Raw genomic sequence first — 20,780 nt, forward strand, 5'->3', positions numbered from 1 at the left:
GTGAGTGAGTACCCTCAACACTGACCTGCAACTGTGCACTAAAGTAAACCAAAGAGTATAAGTTTATACTGATTGTAGCATAAACATCCCACAACAGACACTGGGATGGTGATAGTTTAATTGATAAAGAACCAAATATAAGGACTTAAGTTTCATCCTCAAACTCTTTGGTTTTTTTTTCCCCGTTAAAAAAATGACAACTGGGTGTGATGGTGCATGTTTGCAATTCCAGAGCTAGGGAAGCAGAGACAGGTGGATCCCTGGGGCTCACTAGCCAGCCAGTCTACCTTTATCAGTGAATTCCAGGCCAGCAGGAAAATCTGTCTTTAAAAAGATAAAGTGGATAGTGCCTAGGGCTGTCCTCTGGCCTACACACATGCCCACTTATGCATACACACTTGCAGCCATACATGTACACACACACACATACACACACACACTACATTACTGGTGATATCTTTGGGAATTCTCAACTTAAAAACTTAGAGGCAGCGAGCACAGTTAGTACCCAGATCTTGTTTTTTGACAAATGACTGATCCTCACACAGAAGCAGAAAATAAACAAGATGACTCTGGAACATCTTGTAACTCCATAAAAGTCAAGAAGTGTTCAACAAGAAGGAGTTGGGTATAGAAGTTTGTGCCTGTGGTCCCGGGGCTCAGGAGCTGAGACAAGGAGTCCTTGTGTCCATGAGTTTGTAACCAACCCGGGAAACATTTAGAGACTAAACAAAAAAATAAAACACTCCCACCAATGTCATGTAGCACAGAAGTCAGTTTAAATAGCTCCCATGGGCCAATGGCTGGAGCTATTTGTATATTATGATAAAATGACATTGGTTTAAAATAAGAATATAAAATAAATATCTGTGAGTCTGTAATGAAAAAAATTAAATGACTATATGTACAAATTTATCTCAAATAATTTAGGTGAATGTTGTTCCTTTCTTCAAGGAAGTGGAGGGTGATGCCCCATTCCTTAAGAGTCAGCTGCCCACAATGCTGTCCTTTCAGAGAATATAATCAGGAAAAAGGATGAAGAGAAAGAAAGAAAGAAAGAAAGAAAGAAAGAAAGAAAGAAAGAAAGAAAGAGGGGAGGGAGGGAGGAAGAAGACCCCTTTAGTAAAAAAAGCCATAAACACCATCTTAATCGGGGGTTCAAAGTCAATCTCAGCCGTAATGAATCACAGTGCTAATACGCATCATTTTTATCTTTGTAATCTTCCTCTCTAATCCTATAACTGTAGGATAGAAGCAGCAGATTCTAGTTGAAGGAATCTGAACAGTATTGTTTAAAGATGTGGAAATTTGAAAAACGGATTCTCAGGGGACCCAGTAACTTAATGTTTTTTTTTTTTTTTTTTTTTTTTGAGACAGGGTTTCTCTGTATAGCCCTGACTGTCCTGGAACTCACTTTGTAGACCAGGCTGGCCTCGAACTCAGAAATCCACCTGCCTCTGCCTCCCAAGTGCTGGGATTAAAGGCGTGCGCCACCACGCCCGGCCCTTAATGTAACTTTAAGAGAATTGGTTGTCTTTTCAGAGAACCAAGCTTCAATTCCCAACACCCACATACTGGCTCACAGCTATCTGTAATTATAGTTCCAGGAGATCCAATGCTTTCTGGAAACCGTGGTGGGCACCAGGCATGCCAGCAGTGCATGCCTATCCATGCAGGCAAACCATCTAAACCCCCCCCCCACATACTCCTCCTCCTCCTCTTCTTCTTCTTCTTCTTCTTCTTCTTCTTCTTCTTCTTCTTCTTCTTCTTCTTCTTCTTCTTCTTCTTCTTCTTCTTCTTCTTTTTGGTTTTTCAAGACAGGGTTTCTCTGTATAGCCCTGGCTGTCCTGGAACTTCACTTTGTACACCAGGCTGGCCTTGAACTCAGAAATCTGCCTGCCTCTGCCTCCAGAGTGCTGGGATCAAAGGCGTGTGCCACCACGCCCAGCAAGAGGAATGATTCTTAAAACATTAGCTCTTATCATTTGGACAGTATCTGGTCTAAACCCTAAAGAAACTCTGAATAAAAATAGAAAGGACAATTACATTAAAAAAAAATCTTGGCAACACAGGGGGCCTTGTGGTATAGGATGACAAAAAAAGACAGGGGACAAAGTCTCCTCTCTTTGGAAAAATGCTTCATATAGAAACCACAATGTCCATAGCCAGTTCTGGGAAGGACTGGACATTAACTATGGTGACAGGAGATAACAGCACCTTCAGTGTAGACAGAGGAGCCCTCTGCACCAGGTGCTGTCCACGTGCAGATGATTGCACTGGGGTAGTCACAAGATGAGGAAAGCAGACATTATTCATGGTAGTTTCAGGGGAGGAATTTCTTAAGGAAACAAGAAGCAAAACACAAGGAAGTAGATTGTTTAGAACTGTCTCTCAGAGTAATCTGCAGCAAACGCACAAGAAACACTTTGAAAGCACCTCCACCATAGTGGGAAGAAGCTTGAAGAAGGGCTAATGTCTATTAAACACAACGGGCAGAGTCTATCTGCTTCTGTATGTGCCAGCTAGTACAAGCTCATTTGACAACCACAGTCAGATAGCCTGAAAAGGAAGAATAGAGACAAATGGTGTTTGCTTAAGCTTTTGAAGTTGCTACTGTATTAAGTCCTGAACCAATAACAAATACTAAAGAATAATCAGATAAAACTGAACTCTTAAAACTATCATTTTGAAATTAATTGTAGTGCACAGAAATATAAAAGATACTGGAACAAGGCCCTGCGATTCCTTCACAGTTTCCTCCAATGATGGCATCTGACGAGAGCCTATCATCAAAGGTGGGAAATGGACACGGGTGCGTCCACATATTTGTTACTTTTATATGGGTGGGCATCTGAAGTTTATACAGTCTTATCATGGGAAGATCTGTATGAGTACCCTCTCTCTTCAAACCTTAAGAAGGCTTACCTGTAAACACGAATGTGGGTTAAATGTTAACTAACCACTGCATAGCAGAATAGCTTAAGGCGAGTGTTCAAAGGTTACCTTCTGTGTAAACATAATAATGAAGGGGTGTGTCTCTTATCAGATAAACAAGTTTCAGGGGGGGATTTCTTAAGCAAACCGGAACAAAAAGCACGGGAGAAATTGTAAGCTAAATTATTTAGAGCTATCTTTTCAAAGTATACAGTAATCTGCAGAGATTATCCCCTTTGGCCTGAAGAAGACAGAATAGTATATATAAAGTGCTTATACCAAAGTCATGTGTGTAAAATCATTCTGAAAACCCAGAACCTTTGGTTGAAATTACGAAAGACCAAGTGTCGTCTATGTTATTTAAGTCTGGGAATACCTAAAATCTAGAACATGGGCATTAAGAAGCAAACTGCATTCTACCCTCTGTCAGTTGTTGTTGCTGTTGTTTTTGGTGTGTGTGTGTGTGTATGGCTTACTTATTTACTTTTTGGTTTTTCAAGTCAGGGTTTCTCTGTGTTTTCCTGGCTATCCTGCATACTACTCAATCTGTAGACCAGGCTGGCATTGGACTGGGAGATCTGCCTGACTCTGTCTCCTAAATGCTGGGATTATAGTGTTACCATGCCAGGCTGATAGGTTTATTTATTTGATGGATGCTTTATCTGCATGTATGTATGTGCACCATGTGTGTGCCTGGTGCTCTCAAAGGTCAGAAGAGGGCATAGAATACCCCGTTGGAATTAGTGCTGGTTATGAACCACTGTGTTGGGGCTCGGCCCTGTCCTCCAGAGCAGCAAGTGCTCTTAACCACTGGGCCATCTCTCCACCCTCCTCCACTTTGTTTTTGAGAAGAGGTCTCTGACAGAGCCTGGAGCTCCAGGATTTGGCTGGATGAGGCCATCATGACTGCACAACAGCCGTCTCTCTGACTGAGTCATCTCCCAGGCCCTGTCTACTGTTTTGATTCAGAGTGACAGGCAAGCTCATAGAGACCATCCCATAAAGTCTTTGAATTTAGGACAAAGGGGCATGGAGAAGGGGACGTTTCACTTTGGCTTCTGTTTATAAACTGTTTTCAGTTATCTAGGTTTCTGTTGTAAAGCTGGGCTTGTCTAGGAAATAAAGTATAGTTTTGTTCATTTTATTCAGGGATATAGTCTTTGAATCATAGACTTTTTACAGTGACTTGGTATAGATAATGAGTCTCAGGTCGACTTCATTAGTTTTTTTTTTTTTTTTTTTTTTTTTTTCGAGACAGGGTTTCTCTGTGTAGCCCTGGCTGTCCTGGAACTCACTCTGTAGACCAGGCTGGCCTCGAACTCAGAAATCCGCCTGCCTCTGCCTCCCGAGTGCTGGGATTAAAGGCGTGCGCCACCAACGCCGGGCGACTTCATTAGTTTTAAAGAGTGACAACTGGGTCTGGAGAGATAACCCAGTGGTTGACAACACTTATTGCTCTTGTAGAGGACCCTAGTTTGGTTCTTGGCACCTGAGAACCTCAGGTGGCCTGTCTCTTTAGCTGTAGGGAATCTGATATCTTCTTTTGGCCTCTCCACAGGCACTGCATTCACATATGCACATACTAACACATTTAGTATACTTAATTTTAAAAAATTGCTGGGCATGCTGGTGCACACTTTTAATTCCAGCACTTGGGATCTCTGTGAGTTCAAGGTCAGACTGGGCTACAAAGTGAGTTCTAGGACAGTTAGAGCTGTTACACAGAGAAACCCTGTCTCAAAAAAACCAAAACAAAACTAGTGACAACTGTTACTTACTTAAAGGTTCAGGGTTAAGAGAGACATGCTGTTTTTAGTCATTATTTTAAAAATCTTGTAAATTGGCATATTGGTTTTAGAATTACCTTCATGGTATTTATCAAATTTGATGTGCTTATATCCTATGTTCTGGAATTTTCTATCTATAATATTCTATTCCATAGATGTAACCATATGTGGTCATAGCTATGTGATGTTTTGTGTGGCATTGTTAATTATTTTGAATAGCTACGAATAATTTAGGCATCCACTATTTTGGAAAAATACTTAAATAAAATATGGCACATTAAATTATGAAGTACTGGAGTATTAAAATGAAGTAAATTAAAATATTGTAATTAAAAATAGTTAAAGTAGGCAGGCATATGTCAAAGTTCGAGGCCAGCCTGGTCTACAGAGTAAGTTTCAGGACAGCCAGGACTACACAGAGATCTCAACCCTATCTTGAAAAACCAAGCAACTAACTGAAAACAAACACAAACAAACAAAAAAGGGAAACTTATTATAAAGTATACCTCAAATACAGCAATAGAAACACTCCATCGGCTGCTTCTCTCTCCCTCCTTTTCTCCCTTCCTCTTCTCTCCTCTCCCTTCTTCTCCTGAGTGAGTGCTGGGATTAAAGTCAAGTCCACCTGGTCCTCTGCTTTTCTCTGACATTTTATTATTACTTTATTTTTCTGTGACCTAGGATGGCCTGAAACATACTATGTAGCTCAAGGTAGCCTTAAACTTAGGTAGGAATTATAGGCACTGTTATGTGCCTATACACCAAGTTGCTATTTTAAAATCCCATGTGGCAATGTAGGGTGGAAATGTTTCTAAACATAACTTAATGTTTAGATTTAACATACAAAATGTTTTTTGACATCTTGTTGAAAAAGGGAACTGAAATTTCTTTAAAAAATGACCTTCCTGAATTGCAAGCTGGTTATGCTTTTTTTTTTTTTTTTAAAGAAGTGTCTACTTATTTTAAAGTAGGTAATCAGGAAAGAGATTGAAGTTGTTACTTCCTTTGAAATGGTGTGGACAGGCTCCCTCTTTCATTTCAGACTTTGAAGACATGGCTTAAATGGCTCAAATTTCAATGATCTGTGAATTGAAAAAGCATTCAGAAGTAGATGTGCTTTGAAAGAGAGGGAAAGCGTGTTTCTCACTAGTTATACGCATTATATGTACTAAATAGCTGTTTTACGTTTTACGTATAACTTGGTTTTGCTCATACTAGAGGAAAGGGTTTTGGTGCAAACAAAACACTTTCTGGCTGTGAAATTTCGGAGATCTCTCGCGTATTTTCACCTGGGAAAACATTAATCCTTTCCTATAAGGCTCCCCCAGCCCCGCCCCACGGAAGGATGAATAAATAAGCTTATAAAATACTGGCATTATAATGGCCATTAAATAGCTATGCAATGAAAGTTTCTTTTAGTATTTGACTGTTGGGTAGAAAAGCACTCAGATTAAAACCGTGTGAAAGTGAAGATGGACTTCAGTCCTGGGCTGTCTCATCTACTTCATTTCTTTCCCAACCACACCTATCCGTCCAGTGCAGGTCTCGGAGGTCAGGGTCCGTCGCTGCTCTCAGGTCCGGAAAGACCACTGTCCACCCCTGCCCCATGGACGTCGCGCGGGTCCCCTGCCGTGCTGCCAGCAGTGTCGCCCGCCAGTAGTAACTCTGCTCTGCTTCAAAAGTTCCCTGGGGTCCCCAGGCTTTTCTAGCCAGCACCGTTCAGGGCCCTAAGCCTGAGTCCCGGGAGCCGGAAGGCCCGCGGGCTTGTAGGAGGGCGAGTCGCGAAGCGGGAAGCACAAGGCGCGCGTTCCCGCGAACGCAGGCGCGACGCTGGGCGGGGGGCGCGCACGCGCCGAGGCATGGGCGGGGGGTGGGTGGGCGGGGCGGGGCAAAGAGGCGAAGGCGGGAAGAGGGCGCCCTGGAGTCCAGCCGAGCCCCGGGAGGGCGTCGACGCCGAGGGGGCGGGGCCAGGCGAGGCGGGAACGCGCTCGCGGGCCGGGAGGGCGGGGGCGCGGCGCTGGCGAGAGCGTGCCCGGTCCCCGCCCCTGTTTCCCACTCTTCCTTCCACCTCTGACCGGCCGGAGCTGCGGAGCGGCTCCGCTCGCTGGTTCCCCGGAGCCGCCGCCCGCTTTCTCCGCCCGCGGTGAGCCCGTCAATCCCCGCACAACGCGCTCCTCCATCTGGGCCATGGATGGGTAAGTGCCGGGTAGCCGTTCGGGGGCTGCGCTGGCCTCGTTTCCTCTCGGCGACGGGTCCCGCCGAGGCCGGGGAGCAGGGCGCGACGCCGGCTAGCGGAGGAGCGGCCCGGGGCTAAGCCCGACGGCAGGGACCTTGGGAGCGCGGGGGTCTGTCCGCCGCGGTCTCCGCTTCCTGCGCGCGGCGCCCCCGTCACGTCCGCCCCTCGCAGCCTCGGGGCGCCTTCGGGAAGCAGAGACGAGCCAGGGCCGGGGTGCCGGGCCGGACTCCCCACACTTCCTCTCAGAAAATGGTGCGCGGCGCTGGCGGGGGCGGAGGCTGAGGCGGCCGCGGCGCTCGGGGAGTTGCTGTTTACCGGTGGGGTGGGGCGCGCGGCGGAGCTTTCCCCCGGCGGCGGGCCCGGGCGAGCGGCGACAGCCGTCTGGGCGGCGACCGGGTCTCGAACTGCGGTCCCGTGCGGGTCTCGGAACCGGCGGGGTCTCCCGATTTGGGCTGTGAGATACGTTAACCACTTCTAAATACCGAGCGTCTGCACTTTATCACCAGGGACGCTTCCTCTTCGTTCCCCACCCCCAAGAAACTTCGTGAATTCGCCTCGGGCGATGTCAGATATTGTGTAAGTGTAGATTTCCGGGCGCTTTCAACTGCTCGGTTTAAATGGGGTCTGTGACTAAAAGGGGGGAAAAAAAAGATTTACAGTCACCTTTTCCGAGCTGGTAATTTCTCTGGGAACTCTGGAACGTGGGGCAGGACCTGATGTATTTTAATAAAAGCGTGAATTGAGGGATTTTAGTAAATTGAGGGTCATATAGTCAAGATAAAAAAAAAAAAAAACCAACTCCTCCAAGTCAATTAGAAATTCCACCTTTTATTTATTTAAACCTTTGCCGTTTGAGTTGTTCCTTAATCCCCTCCCCCGCCGACTTTTGTTGACAAGACTTCTATAAACTGCGGAATGGTGGAGCATATAACTTGTTTGAAAAGTAAAATACATTTAGTAACTTGCCGCGTAGTTGATCATACGTGTTTAAGTGAGGACACTAGCCCTCGTTAGGTTTCGTTTATCTTAATTTCACAATATTGTGATATATGGTTTATCTCATTTGAATGCAGATTGCACACTGCTGCAGATATCAAAGTGCAATTTTAGATTTTGATTTATGGTTGTGATGTTCTTTAAAGTATTTTTATTTAATGGGAGCTACTTTGCGAGCGAACGCTTCCCCTTGAGCACTGGCTTCTCGTTACCTGACTCTGATTCATTTTATGTGTGAAATAACTTTCAGTGATTTATGCCATAAGTGCCATTATATCAGTTCAGGAAGGGCTATGAAGTGTTCGTCTTCAGAAGGTTCAACTTCGGGTGTGGGGAAACAAGTTAGCTTTTTGTGTGGTGAGATTTAAAGGGCTTGACTTTTTGCTTCTTCACTGTGAAGTGCAAGCTTCTCCCCCACAGCGCACTGGTTGGGGGCAAGGGTGAATAGGAATAGTCACCCTTATTCAGCATCTATGTGTTTATCTAATCCAGAACATAGAATCCATAGGCTTTTAGTGATCATTTGCTACTTACTACATCTTGTTAAAAATTACCTTTTTAGTTGGCTTACAAAGTAACAGGTTTTAAAAATGTTTCACACAGACACACACAGCACCTCATTCATTCTGCTCATACTTCTCTGCCCTCGCCTTCCCAAACTGACTTGTTGATAGTTTTTAATAACTTTGCCTTGCTTGTGGAATTAAAGCTAAGAAGCCGGTGATGCAGATGGAGGCATTCAAATGGGGAAATGCTTGTTTTGTACATCAGGACCAACAAAGATACTATTACACACTCGTAAAAAGTCTAGTGTATCAGTTATTTATCAGGCTTACGTTTCAGAGAAATGAATACAACTTTCAGAACTCCACAAGGAAAAAAAGGATGGTTATTGTTTAAAACAGTGAAGTTTATACTGCTTGATGCAAAGACAAGTTTACATACCTTTAGGAAATTATGACTCTATTGATTTGTAATGTAATACAGAACTTATGTGTAGCTTTCTTTTAGGAAATATGGAGCTAAACTGCTAACTGAAGCTATAGAAGAGGCCAGTTTTGGTATAGAATAGCTGCATAGGGGTTTTCACACATTATCTTATAGAGTGTCACTTTTAATATAGTGACCTATGCCCCAGGCAAGCTTATTAAATTTCATTTTCCCACAGCTTGCAAAAAGCCCATTTCCTTTATTCTGAGTAGTTTAAAAAAAAAAAAACAAAGCATACTAGCCAACATATTTTTAGTTCCTCCTCAAATCCCAGCTCTCTGCCTCCCCCCCCCATTCCCGTGTGTGTGTGTGTGTGTGTGTGTGTGTGTGTGTGTATTCATGTATGTTCATGTATGTTCTTGTGTGTTTGTGTTCGTTCATGTTCATTTCTACCATGGTTTTTTGTATTCAAAACAGTATTGATGGATAACATTTTAAATTAGTAAATCTGAATGGTGTGTACAAACTGACGCTTGTAGTTATTAGCCTGGGAGACAGTCATGCTTTTGTGAGATTTTGGGGTGATACGATGCTGACTTACAAGATGCTTTTTGTGGCTGTAAAATTCAAGCCCAGGTTCTGCTTTATCGAGCTTCAGGGTGTGATCACTCCTGTCAGTGATTTAAAAGAATGAACTTTGATGATTTTAGTTTTGGTTTGGACTTGGCAAAGTGAGATAAACACATGCTTATTGTATTGAAGCACAACTGTTCTTCCCTACACACTAGAGAGTAATTTGTTTCTTGCATTGATGTTGAGTCTTTGCTTTTGAACTCTGCTGTTGCTACACTGTCTGTTGTTGTTTTTTTTTCCTTTATTAACATTTCACAGTTCATTTTTTCATTATTTGTTATTATAATGCTTTTTCTTTTTCTTTAATCTTATCTGTCTTTTAAAACTTGTTCTCTAACTTTGTTTTCCATTTTCTCTTTTTACTTTTTCCATACAGTGTTGTTACAGATCTTATAGCAGTCGGTTTAAAGGTAGGAATCTTTTACTATCCTTTCATAGTTTTTATATTTTAATTTTGACATTTCCCCACCAGTGGTGAAATGATTTCATCTGTTCACAAAATTGTCTTTTGTTCTGTGTGGTAATAGTCTTTTACTTTTAACTCCAAAATAAGTAGACTTGTGGCTAATTTTGGATTTTATGTACCTTTTAGGAGAAACTATAGTATTATGTATGGAAAATTGAAACCACCCAAAGTATTACTTAACAGAATTGGGGAGGGGGAAATTGGCTTTGTTTTTGTAGTTAAAATAATCATAAGCCCTGATATATTTTTTTAAATCTTCTTTTGTGGCTGCACTTATGAATAATAAAATAACAATAGCTGATTTTTTTTGACTGCCAACTATGTGCCATGTGTTTTACCTGTATGCTCACTAATCATTATAACATCCCTTCACGATGGGTAATTACTAGTCTTATTTTAGAGGTGGAAAAGCAGGTTGAGAAACTTTGTCCAAGGTGTTCAAATGCTTGTCTTCCCGTTCAGTTTTCAAAGCCTTACCCCTTTGTTGTTGTTGCTGTTGTTACACCTTGTTGCTAGCAGTTAAGTCTCTATCTAAAACGTGACTATCTAGAGAACTCAGTATGTCTCAATATGTTGTAGTAATGATTTTTCCAAGTTTCAAGTCTTTAGTTACACCAGAATTTTCTCATTATTGGATTACAAAATACAAATCAAGAAAACAATACTCCTCAGTCAGTATGAGGTTTCAAACTATAATTTGTCTTTGGGTTGGAGAGATGGTTCCGCAGCACTTACTCTTGCAGACAACCTGGGTTCTGTTCCCGGGAGGTATATGGTGACTCACAATTACCTGTACCTTCAGTTGCAAGGGGTCAGATGCATTGTTCTGACCTCTGAGTTCACATACATAGTCAGGCATGTATACATACATGAAATTTAAAGACAAATAAAATAATAAGATAACTGTTATAAAGTTTTCTTTGATATTTGATACTGATTGGGGAATCTAGTTCAGTAGGCCACACAGTGCAGATTACTGGAGAAAGAAGAACAAAATCTTTACCTTTGCATCTATTTTAAATAAGCTAGGTTTATTTATATAGTCTGATGGCTTTCTAGTCTGTCAGAGTTAGCACATGTCCCACCACGGCTCCCTAGCTCTGTTTTGTCAGTTCTGTTTTTGTTTCTGTATACTTACAGGATCTGATGGTAGTGCTTGTATTCTATGATTTCTTAAGAAATGAGCATAACGAGAAGTTAAAGAATGGGATGTCTAAGACTAGCACAGTTGAGAACTATCTTTTGAGGTTAGGTAGAGTTGACCCGTTTTGGCAAGCTCTGAATATGTTTATGAGTAGGAAATTAATAGAGGCAGCCTTTTCTGGAACTGCTTCCTCCCATATGTCATCAGTTTCTCACTTAAGAATAATATGCAGAGATTAGAAATTAAGGCCTCAACTGTGTGTCTGAAGGTGCCTGTGGAAGAAAGGATATTTAAGTGAATTGTTTTGATCTTTAAAGATGTGTTTTGTGATTCTGGCTTTTTATCTGGCATGTAAATACAGCAGACATTTTAAAAAGATACCACTTTAAGGTTAAAGAATTATGCTTATTTTATTATGGTGAAAACTCATCCATAATAAATGAAAGAAATTTAAATGTTATGCTTAGGAACCAGATATGAATATTTAAGATTGGATTTTCTGTTTGTATCTTTTGAAGTAACCATTTTGAAAGCAACAGCTCTGAAGAGATGATAAGCTGATTAGTTAATTCAATAGGCAGCCTATATTAATATATTTATGCATGTTATAAAAATTTATACTATACATCTATTCAGCATCTATATATTGAAATACTAGAATTGTGCTTTAAAATATTCAATGTACTTTCTGGCAAGATTGTTCTTTCTTTGATCTCACCAAGGAAATTTAGTTATTACCAAATACTGAGTCAGTAAGACTTTCATTTCATTCAGAACATATGAAAAATAAGTCAATATTTGTTTTCTTTGTTTGCTGTTTGAATAATACAACACAATTAATGGCTTTAATTAGCAAGAATGGAATTTAGGCTGTGTTCCCTAATTTTGCTTTCGTGGATTAAAAAGGTATTTATTTAAAATTAATTAAAGTTTAATTTATGTGTATGAGTGTTTTTCCTGCATATATGTTAGGTATATGTTACATGTGTGTCTGGTGTTTATGGAGGTCATAAGAGGGCAATCTGGAACTGTAGCTAAGGATGGCTGTGAGCTACTGTATGGGAGCTGGAATCTGAACCTGAGATATCTGTAAGAGCAGGAAGTGCTCTCTCTAGTTCTAAAAATTAGATTATTTAAATTTTGCAAAAGATAATTTAAAATACTTGTAAATATAAAAGTATTTTAACAAAGGGAAACTAAGTTGCTTTTAAAGTGTTTTATAACATGTCACAAAAGACATTTGTAAGGCTTTCTTTACTATTGTTTCTAGTGTCTGATAATTATAAATGTTTGAATGAATGAATGATGTGGCACACATACTGGAACCCAAGCTTTCTGATACTGCTGGTATTCTAATTGGCATAAACTTAGTGAGAAAGAAGTCCTTATTTAGATTGGAGTGTATTTGAAGACATGTATACATTTTCAGGTGTTTTCGGATTCATATCATGATATTGTACCTTGAATGTTCTTTGTGGGGTATTATTGTTTTTTTGGGGGGCTGTTGAGACATAGTTTCTCAACATGGTAGTCTTGGCTGTCCTGGAACTCGCTCTGTAGACCAGGCTGGCCTTGAATTTGGACATCTGCCTGCCTCTGTCTCTCCAAGTGCTGGGATTGAAGTCATGCACCATCATTGCCTGGCTTAGGGAATTAAAAAAAAAGATTTATCTATTTTTTTTTTTTTTAATGTATATGAGTGCTCTTTCTGCATGTACATCTGCATGCCAGAAGAGGGCATCAGATCACATTATAGCTGGTTGTGAGCTACTATGTGGTTGCTGGAATGTGAACTCAGGGCTTCTGGAAGAGTAGCCAGTGCTCTTAACCACTGAGCCATTTCTCTAGCCCAGGGTATTACTTTTTAAACATTGCCCAAATTAAAAGATTAGCTTTTGGAACTCATTGTGAAATAATTTTTTTTGGGGGGGGGGGTTGTTGAGATGGTCTTGTTAGGTTAACCAAACTGGACTTAAACTTGCTTCAGTCTCCCAATGTCTAGGGTGGTATGCACTACCATGACTGGCTATCTGTATATGTATATTACATGTCTATACAAAATACACACACACACACACACACACATATATATCATTGACTCATTGAGAAACAATGAGCAGTGACTCCTTTAAATGAAGACACAATCTGGTGATGAAGAGTGCTATGGCATTCATTTTCGGGATTTAATATGCCACATAAATCAGTGACAGCATTGTAGGCAATGGCCTTTTCTGAGAGCCAAAGTGCATTTTAAACTTCCAGCTTGTGCATTCAGTAGTATTAGCTGGCTACTACTCAAAATCTCAAAGCCACATTTTGTATATTTATGTTTATTTTGGTCTTTCATAACTGTCACAGTCTTTTCTATTTTTAGTGAGTAGTTGAGTATAGGAAAACACATGTTTAGGAAGGACAGTAATTGGCTTCCAATAATTGCCATGGCTGCTATGTAGAAAAGAACAATACAGCATATCAAAATTACTTTTGAAGGTCAGTTTTCTCCATGCTAGACCTTGGGGGTTACCTCAACAGCCCATGGGCACAAGCCACCTGCTTCTGTAAGTAGTTTTATTGAGACGTAGCCATGCTTATTTGTTTCAATATTGTCTGTGGTTATTTTCACATTATATTAACAGCTGAATAGTGGTCGCAGTCTGCAAAGCATAATGTATTGACCTCCTGGTCATTTACAGAAAATGTTTGCTTACTGTTATGCTTCACTATTGGAAATGTGGAAGACCTTGGCTACAGTGTTTTGTTTTGTTTTTAAATGAAATGTTATTTATCTAGAGTGCAATTCAATAAAGTTTGACAAATTTTAACACTCTAATCAAAACAATACAATGTTGCTCGATAAAGATCCCTGTTATCTCTTTGCAGATAAAGTCTAGGCAACTGTTCTGATTTTCAGTAACAGAGATTAATTTTACTTGCCCCTCATATGACCAGAACCATAGAGTATAAGCTCTCCTGTATGGCTGTTGTACTTAGCAAAATGAATTTTATTATGTTGTTGTTGTATAGTAGTTCATCCTTTTATTTCTGTTTTTTATTGTGTCTTAAAATCTGTTCTCATGTTGACGGGCATTTGAGTTTTCTTTCCAGCTTGGGAATATTACAAATAAAGCTTCTGTGTGTGTGTGTAAGTCTTTATTTTATTTATAGATGAGTGCTCTCTCTGTTTACATTTATGCCTGCATGGCAGAAGAAGGCATCAGATCCCATTACAGATGGTTGTGAGCCACCATGTGGTTGCTGGGAATTGGACACAGGACCTCTGGAAGAGCAGCCAGCACTCTTAACCACTTAGCCACTTCTCTATCCCTGTGTGTAAGTCTTTAGTATACTGTTGTATATCTATCTTCTAAGCCCAGGAGTAGAAGTGCAGGATGATAGGACATACAGACTTATCAGAAACTGTTCAGTGTTGTTTGGATCTTGAATGTTCCTCAAAGATCTGTATGTTAAAGGTTCACTCTGCAGGGTAGCATTTTGGGGAATTAATAGAACCTTTTATTTTACTTTATTTTACTTTATTTTGTTGGTTTTTCGAGACAGGGTTTCTTTGTATAGCCTTGGCTGTCCTGGAACTCACTTTGTAGACCAGGCTGGCCTTGAACTCAGAAATCCGCCTGCCTCTGCCTCTGGAGTGCTGGGATTAGGTTTAGTTTCCTGGGAAGGTTTTAGTTTTCCATGAGATTGTGGGGTGTTGTCTCTTCCTTCTTTCCCTTTGTTCTTTGAACTTTAGGTGAACTATTTGTCTATCATTCACACACTGCTGGTTCTACCTGGCCCTCTTACAGCAGTTTTATCTGTTTGATCTTGGACTGGAACCCCCAGAACTATGAGCTGAACAAACTCTTCTCTTGTAAGTTAGTTGTCTCAAGTATTTCATTATAATGATGAAGAGCCTACCTTGAGCTGTTGAACCATTTTCTAAAATGTATATGCACTTTACACAATCTGCTTTATATTCTAGCTCACATCTGTGGTCATATTACCTTGAATATGCCTGATCTCCCAATCTCATCTATATTAGAACTCAGGTTGTCTTCTACCCTTTGCAAGCCTTGGTGCTGTTCTATTTTACTTTTAGGTATCTAAAGGGTGTAGCTAATATCAGTAATATTTTATTGTATTTGCAACATTGTTACTGATTTTATGACTGTTACTTATATTTATTAGGATTCTTCTGTGTACTATCTAGCTGTTCACTTTTGGGGGAATTTTGTGATGTCCTTTTGTTGTTGTTTTGTTTTGAGACAGGGTTTCTTTGTGTTACCCTTTAGAACTCACTCAGTAGACCAGACTGGCCTCAGACCCAGAGATCTACCAGCCTCTGCCTCCTGAGTGCTGGGATTAAAGGCATACACCACCACTCTCTGGCCTTTTAACACTATCTTTTATTCTAGTGTAGTATCTCCTCTCTTAACAAATATATCCAGTGGCTCTCAACCTGTCTAAGGCTGTGACCTTTCAATACAGTTCCTCATGTTGTGGTGACCCCCAACCATAAAATTATTTTCATTGCTACTTCATAACTCTAATTTTGCTATTGTTTTTGAATTGTAATGTAAATATTAGTGTTTTCCCTTGGTCTTAGGCAACTCCTGTGAAAGGGTAGTTTACCTCTAAAGGGGTTTCAACAACAGGTTGAGAACCACTTCCTAGAGTTTGCAGACAGTTGTGAGGTATCATAGGGGTACTGGGAGTTGAACCTCAGAGCAACAACTGCTCAATCCCTGAATCTTTCCAGGCCATCTGTTAAGTCTTTATTTTTCTTCTCTCCCTCCCTCCCTCCCTCCCTCCCTCCCTCCCTCCCTCCCTCCCCTTCTTCCTCTCTCCCTTATATCCTGGCCACCCTTAAATCTCAGTCTCCCTCTTTCTCCCTCTCTCTCCTTTTCTTTCCCTCTCTCTCTCTTTCCCTCTCCCTCTCTCTCTCTTTTCTTTCTTTTCCTTGGAGACAGCCCTTGTCTTGGAATTAGCTCTGTAGACCAGGCTGACCTCTGCCTGCCCCTGCCTCCCAAGTGTTGTGATTAAAGGTATGCATCATAACCACCTACCTCTTTAGTGTTTCTTAAAGACAAAAATCAAGTTTTTTAAAAAATTAACATTTATGTACTTACTTATGTAATTGTGTGTGCATATTCCACAGCATATGAATGGAGGTCAGAAAGCATCTAGCCAGAATTGGTCTCACCTTCCTCTCTTGTGAGTACAGAGGACCAAACTCTAGGTTGTCAAGCTTAGTAACCAGTACTTTTCCCACTGACCAGTTTCATCAGCCCCCAAAAAGCAGGTGCTTGGCTTGCTTTTGTTGTTGTTTTTGAGACAAGGTCTCTGTGTAACCTTGGCTGTCCTGGAACTCACTTGTTTTTCCTTTTTTTTTTGGGGGGGGGTTTCGAGACAGGGTTTCTCTGTGTAGCCCTGGCTGTCCTGGAACTCTTTGTAGACCAGGCTGGCCTCAAATTCAGAAGTCTGCTTGCTTCTGCCTCTCAAGTGTTGAAATTATGACAAGCACCTTCACACCCCACAGATTCCGATGATCTTTTAATTGATGTAAGTAGACTGACTGATCACAGAACTGTAGTCTAGTGAATATATTAGTTACTTTTCTTGTTGCTGTGACCTTAAGGAAGAGAGGAAGGTTTACACTGGTGCATAGTTTGAGAGTACAAACATCATTGTGGGAAAGGCATGGAGGCAGGAGCTTAAGGTCAGTTCACATCGTCAGGAAGCAGAAAGGTATATGCTGGTACTCAGCTGGCTTTCTTCTTCTTCTCTTTTCTTCAGTCTGGGATCCCAGTACCTGAGATGATTCCACTATAATCAGGATATTTTCTCCACCTCAGTTAAACTTCTGGACACACCCTCCTGCACACACTAAAAGTGTATATTCTAGATGCTTTCAAATCCAGACAGATTGATAGTGCACATCAGTCCCTTCTCCTATGTTAGTTGAACATGTAACTGATTCAAGTTTTCTCACTCAGCACATTAATTGATTCTTATTATGTAAACATTTTCTTTGTAAGTTGCCTTGTAGTTAACATATCCAGTTATAACTCATAAGTACAGCATCCAAAATCACTATATTGCTTCATGTGTACTGTAGGTACAATAAAACAGCAGTCTCAGTTCTTTTCTGTCATTTATGACCCCACTAACCTTCATTTTTCTTAAGCATATGCATTATCCTGTACTTTAGAGCTGTTATTATAACGCAATTATATTGAAAATGTTTTATGTGTGCATGTCTGAGAGTGAGTTTGTCCCCTGTGGAGATCAGAAGAAGGTGGAAGATCCCATGGAACTGGAATTACAGGCTGTTGTGAGTTGCCACGTGTATACTAGGAACAGAACTCAGGTTCTCTGCAAGAGAAATGAACATTTGTAATCACTGAGCCATCTTCCCACCCCTGATAGCTCAATTAAATTAAATGATTTTAATTTACCTTTATTTATCGATTTCCTTCATATAGATCCAAGTTCCTGTTAAGTAATCAGAATGAACTTCTGCTTCCTCAGATAACTTCTTTTACCTTTTCTTACAGACATCCTACTAACAGTGGAGTCTCTTAGTTTTGGTACATCAAATCATACTGGGTTGTGTGGAGGCAATGTTGGGGATTGAACTTAGAGGGCCTTGGATATTCTGTAGATAAGCTATGTATAGCCTCAGCACCTGGCATAGTTAGTTAGCTCCTTTACTGTGAAAGGTGCTGTCTGTACTAAAAATTTGGCATTGGCTCTTTCCTCCCTTTCTCTAACACCTTAAGTATTTCAGTCTTTTTATTATGCTTTTGATGAGACCTTGTAATTGTTATTCTTAATGCTTTGTATGTACAGACCTAGTACACCTATTTCTCCTTCCTCAAAGGTTTTCTTTGTCTAGTTTTCTATAGTTTGAACAACATGCTGAAGTATAAGTTTAATTTTGGTTTTTATCTACATTGGTAATCTCTTAGCTTCCTGGAGCTGTAATTTGTAGTTTGATGTAAATCACTAATTAAGGAAAATTGCAAGTCTTTGTTCCTTTTTTTCTTTCCATTTCTCTCCCCACTTCTCTCTCTCTCTCTCTCCTCTCTCTCTGTGTCTGTTTGTCTGTCTGCCTTTCTCAGTCTTGTTACATTACATATTATGCCTCAAAATGACTCTTGGATCTTTCTACTCTAGTTTCCTCTGTAGGTGGGCATATATAGAATGCACTAAGGAGCCCTATTGTTACCTTTTCTCATTGTTACATTTTAAAAACCACTTTAAAATTTTTTGAGGTTAAATTATATCACTGTTTCCTCCCTTTGGCCCCTTCCATGTATCCCCATTATATATATGTATGTATATACACACACATACTATTTTTTTCCCCTTTTGAACATTTTGGCTTTTGTCTCTGTTACTTATTTGAAATTGTCACACATTATTGGATGTTTTGGGTTTTGTTGTTTATTTTCACTCAGCATTTCAGTTTGGGAAGTTTCTACTGAAATCCTTTTCTTTACCCCCTGCAGTCCTGGGGCTGGGTGTATATTCTAGGACTGAGCTTCTACCTACATCCCTTATTGAAATACCTTCAAGTTTATTGATTTTTTTTCTTCAGTAATATCTAGTCTATTAATGAACCCATCACAGATTTAATTTTTTTGTTACATTTGTGTCTGTGTATATACACCATGGCATCTAGTTTATAAAGGTTTTTGTCCTAGCTGGACATGATGGTGTGTGCCTTTAATTTCAGCACTGGGGAGGCAAAAGTCAGGTAAGAAACCCTGTTTCAAAAACAAACAAACAAAAAAACCCAAGGACTTTTTTAAAGACATATTTATTTATTTTATATATATATGAATACACTGTAGCTGTTTTCAGACACACCAGAAGAGGGCATTGGATTCCATTACAGATGGTTGTGAGCCACCATGTGGTTGCTGGGAATTGAACTCAGGACTTCTGGAAGAGCAGTCAGTACTCTTAACTGCTGAGCCATCTCTCCACCCCCCCCCCAAAAAAAAAAAAACAAAACTTTTATCCTGCATGATTCTGTTCAGGGGTTTAATGCTTGTCTGTGTTTATATTATTTACCTCTTAAAGTGACTTTTACTTAGTGGAAAGCCAGATACCATATATCAGAACAGAAATTTAGAGGCAAAAGGTCATTGTGGGATGGGTTCTATGCTAATCTGTCTAGGTGTTGGGTTGGGTTGGGTTGGGTTGGGTTGGGTTGGGTTTGGTATGTGCTTTAGTGCCCAAAGCTTCAGTTTCCCCATTGTTCTTATTTGAGTCCTTTCTTTAGGTAATGACCCTGCAGCTCTTTTAGCTGTAATCCATTGTTGTTAACAGTGGAGCCCTGTGACATGTAAGATTTTGAGAAGGGATGCATTTTGTATGTCCTTACAGTTCAGCTTTTAATGGACATATGTCCTTGTTCTGTGCTGTCTTAAATTCCCCACACCCAGATAGGTGAGCCAGGAAGGCTAGCAGGGGATGAGTTTGAGGAAGTGCTCTTCTTTGGATAGAGTTAAGTAGCTTACACATTAGTGTAGGAGTGCATTAGTCAGGGTCTCTAAAGGAACAACTGATAGAATGAATATATAAGCATATATGTGAATTATCAGTTGGTTTACAGATATGGACTGGGTAGTCCAACAATGGCTGTAGCATGACAGAAAGGTGGAGAATCTGATATTTGTTTAGTCCAGAAGGCTAGGTGTCCCTGTGATCTCAATCTGGTGCTTGGTATTGGGGGTAGGGTGGGGTGGATTCCTAGAGAGCTGTTAGTTTTCATTCTGTGTTGGATTTAATACTGGGCAAAGAAACAGGATAGATGAATTTGTCAGTGAGGGCAAACACTCAGAAGAAAACTGTTCTGGCCCAGTTACCATAGTTCTTCCTGTTTCAGATCTGTTTAAGAAAAATCCCTCACAGGAGAGCCCAACAGCTTGATTTTTTTTTTTTTTTTTTTGATAAATATTCTAGAGCTGGGTGTGGTGACACATGCCTTTTTAATCCTAGCACTTGGGAGGCAGAGGCAGGAGAATCTCTTTGAGTTTAGGGCCAGTCTTGTGTACGTAGAGAGTTTCAAGACAGTTAAGATTACATGGTGAGGCCGGGCGTGGTGGCGCACGCATTTAATCCCAGCACTTGGGAGGCAGAGGCAGGTGGATCTCTGAGTTTGAGGCCAGCCTGGTCTACAGAGTGAGTTCCAGGACAGCTGGGCTACACAGAGAAACCCTGTCTCGAAAAACCAAAAAAAAAAAAAAAAAAAAAAAAAGATTACATGGTGAAACCCATAATTTAAAAACAAAAAACAGGGCTTCAGCGGGTGAGAGCACTGACTGCGCTTTCGAAGGTCCAGAGTTCAAATCCCAGCAACCACATGGTGGCTCACAACCATAATGAGATCTGACGCCTTCTTATTGGACACCGTTGTTTGAAATGAATTTACCACATATGAGTTGGGATATTTCTGCTTGATTTATGTCTTCTTACGTTATTATCACATGTACCTAATAATAACAAGAATGTAATATATCTTGAACCCATGTGGAGTAGTTCCTCTAAATGGTTATTTATCAAAACTGCTTCAGCTGTTCTAGAACGTTTACATTTCATTTTAAAATTGACATTGAGCTTACTTCTACAAATGGTGTCAAACTA

At 40.5% G+C, this 20,780-nt stretch overlaps 1 protein-coding gene across 4 annotated transcripts in view; it reads left to right on the top strand.

Annotated features, from left to right (window-relative positions):
- Nucleotides 1-6,707: 6,707 nt before the first annotated feature.
- The window catches only part of Ptbp3 (polypyrimidine tract binding protein 3), an 81,336-nt gene continuing 67,263 nt past the window's right edge, over nt 6,708-20,780 (top strand). Inside the window, exons 1-2 of one of the 4 annotated variants that reach the window (XM_021159312.3) lie at nt 6,741-6,916; nt 9,893-9,926. In XM_021159312.3, coding sequence (XP_021014971.1) covers nt 6,909-6,916; nt 9,893-9,926 — 42 coding nt within the window. In that variant the 5' untranslated portion in view covers nt 6,741-6,908. Of the gene's footprint in view, nt 6,917-9,892; nt 9,927-20,780 lie in introns of those variants that run through there. The other 3 variants (XM_021159315.3, XM_085839261.1, XM_085839260.1) reach the window with 3 other exon arrangements.

Source organism: Mus caroli, unplaced genomic scaffold (genome assembly GCF_978045245.1).
Source record: "Mus caroli unplaced genomic scaffold, Mus_caroli_1 scaffold_6, whole genome shotgun sequence".
NCBI lineage: Eukaryota > Metazoa > Chordata > Mammalia > Rodentia > Muridae > Mus > Mus caroli.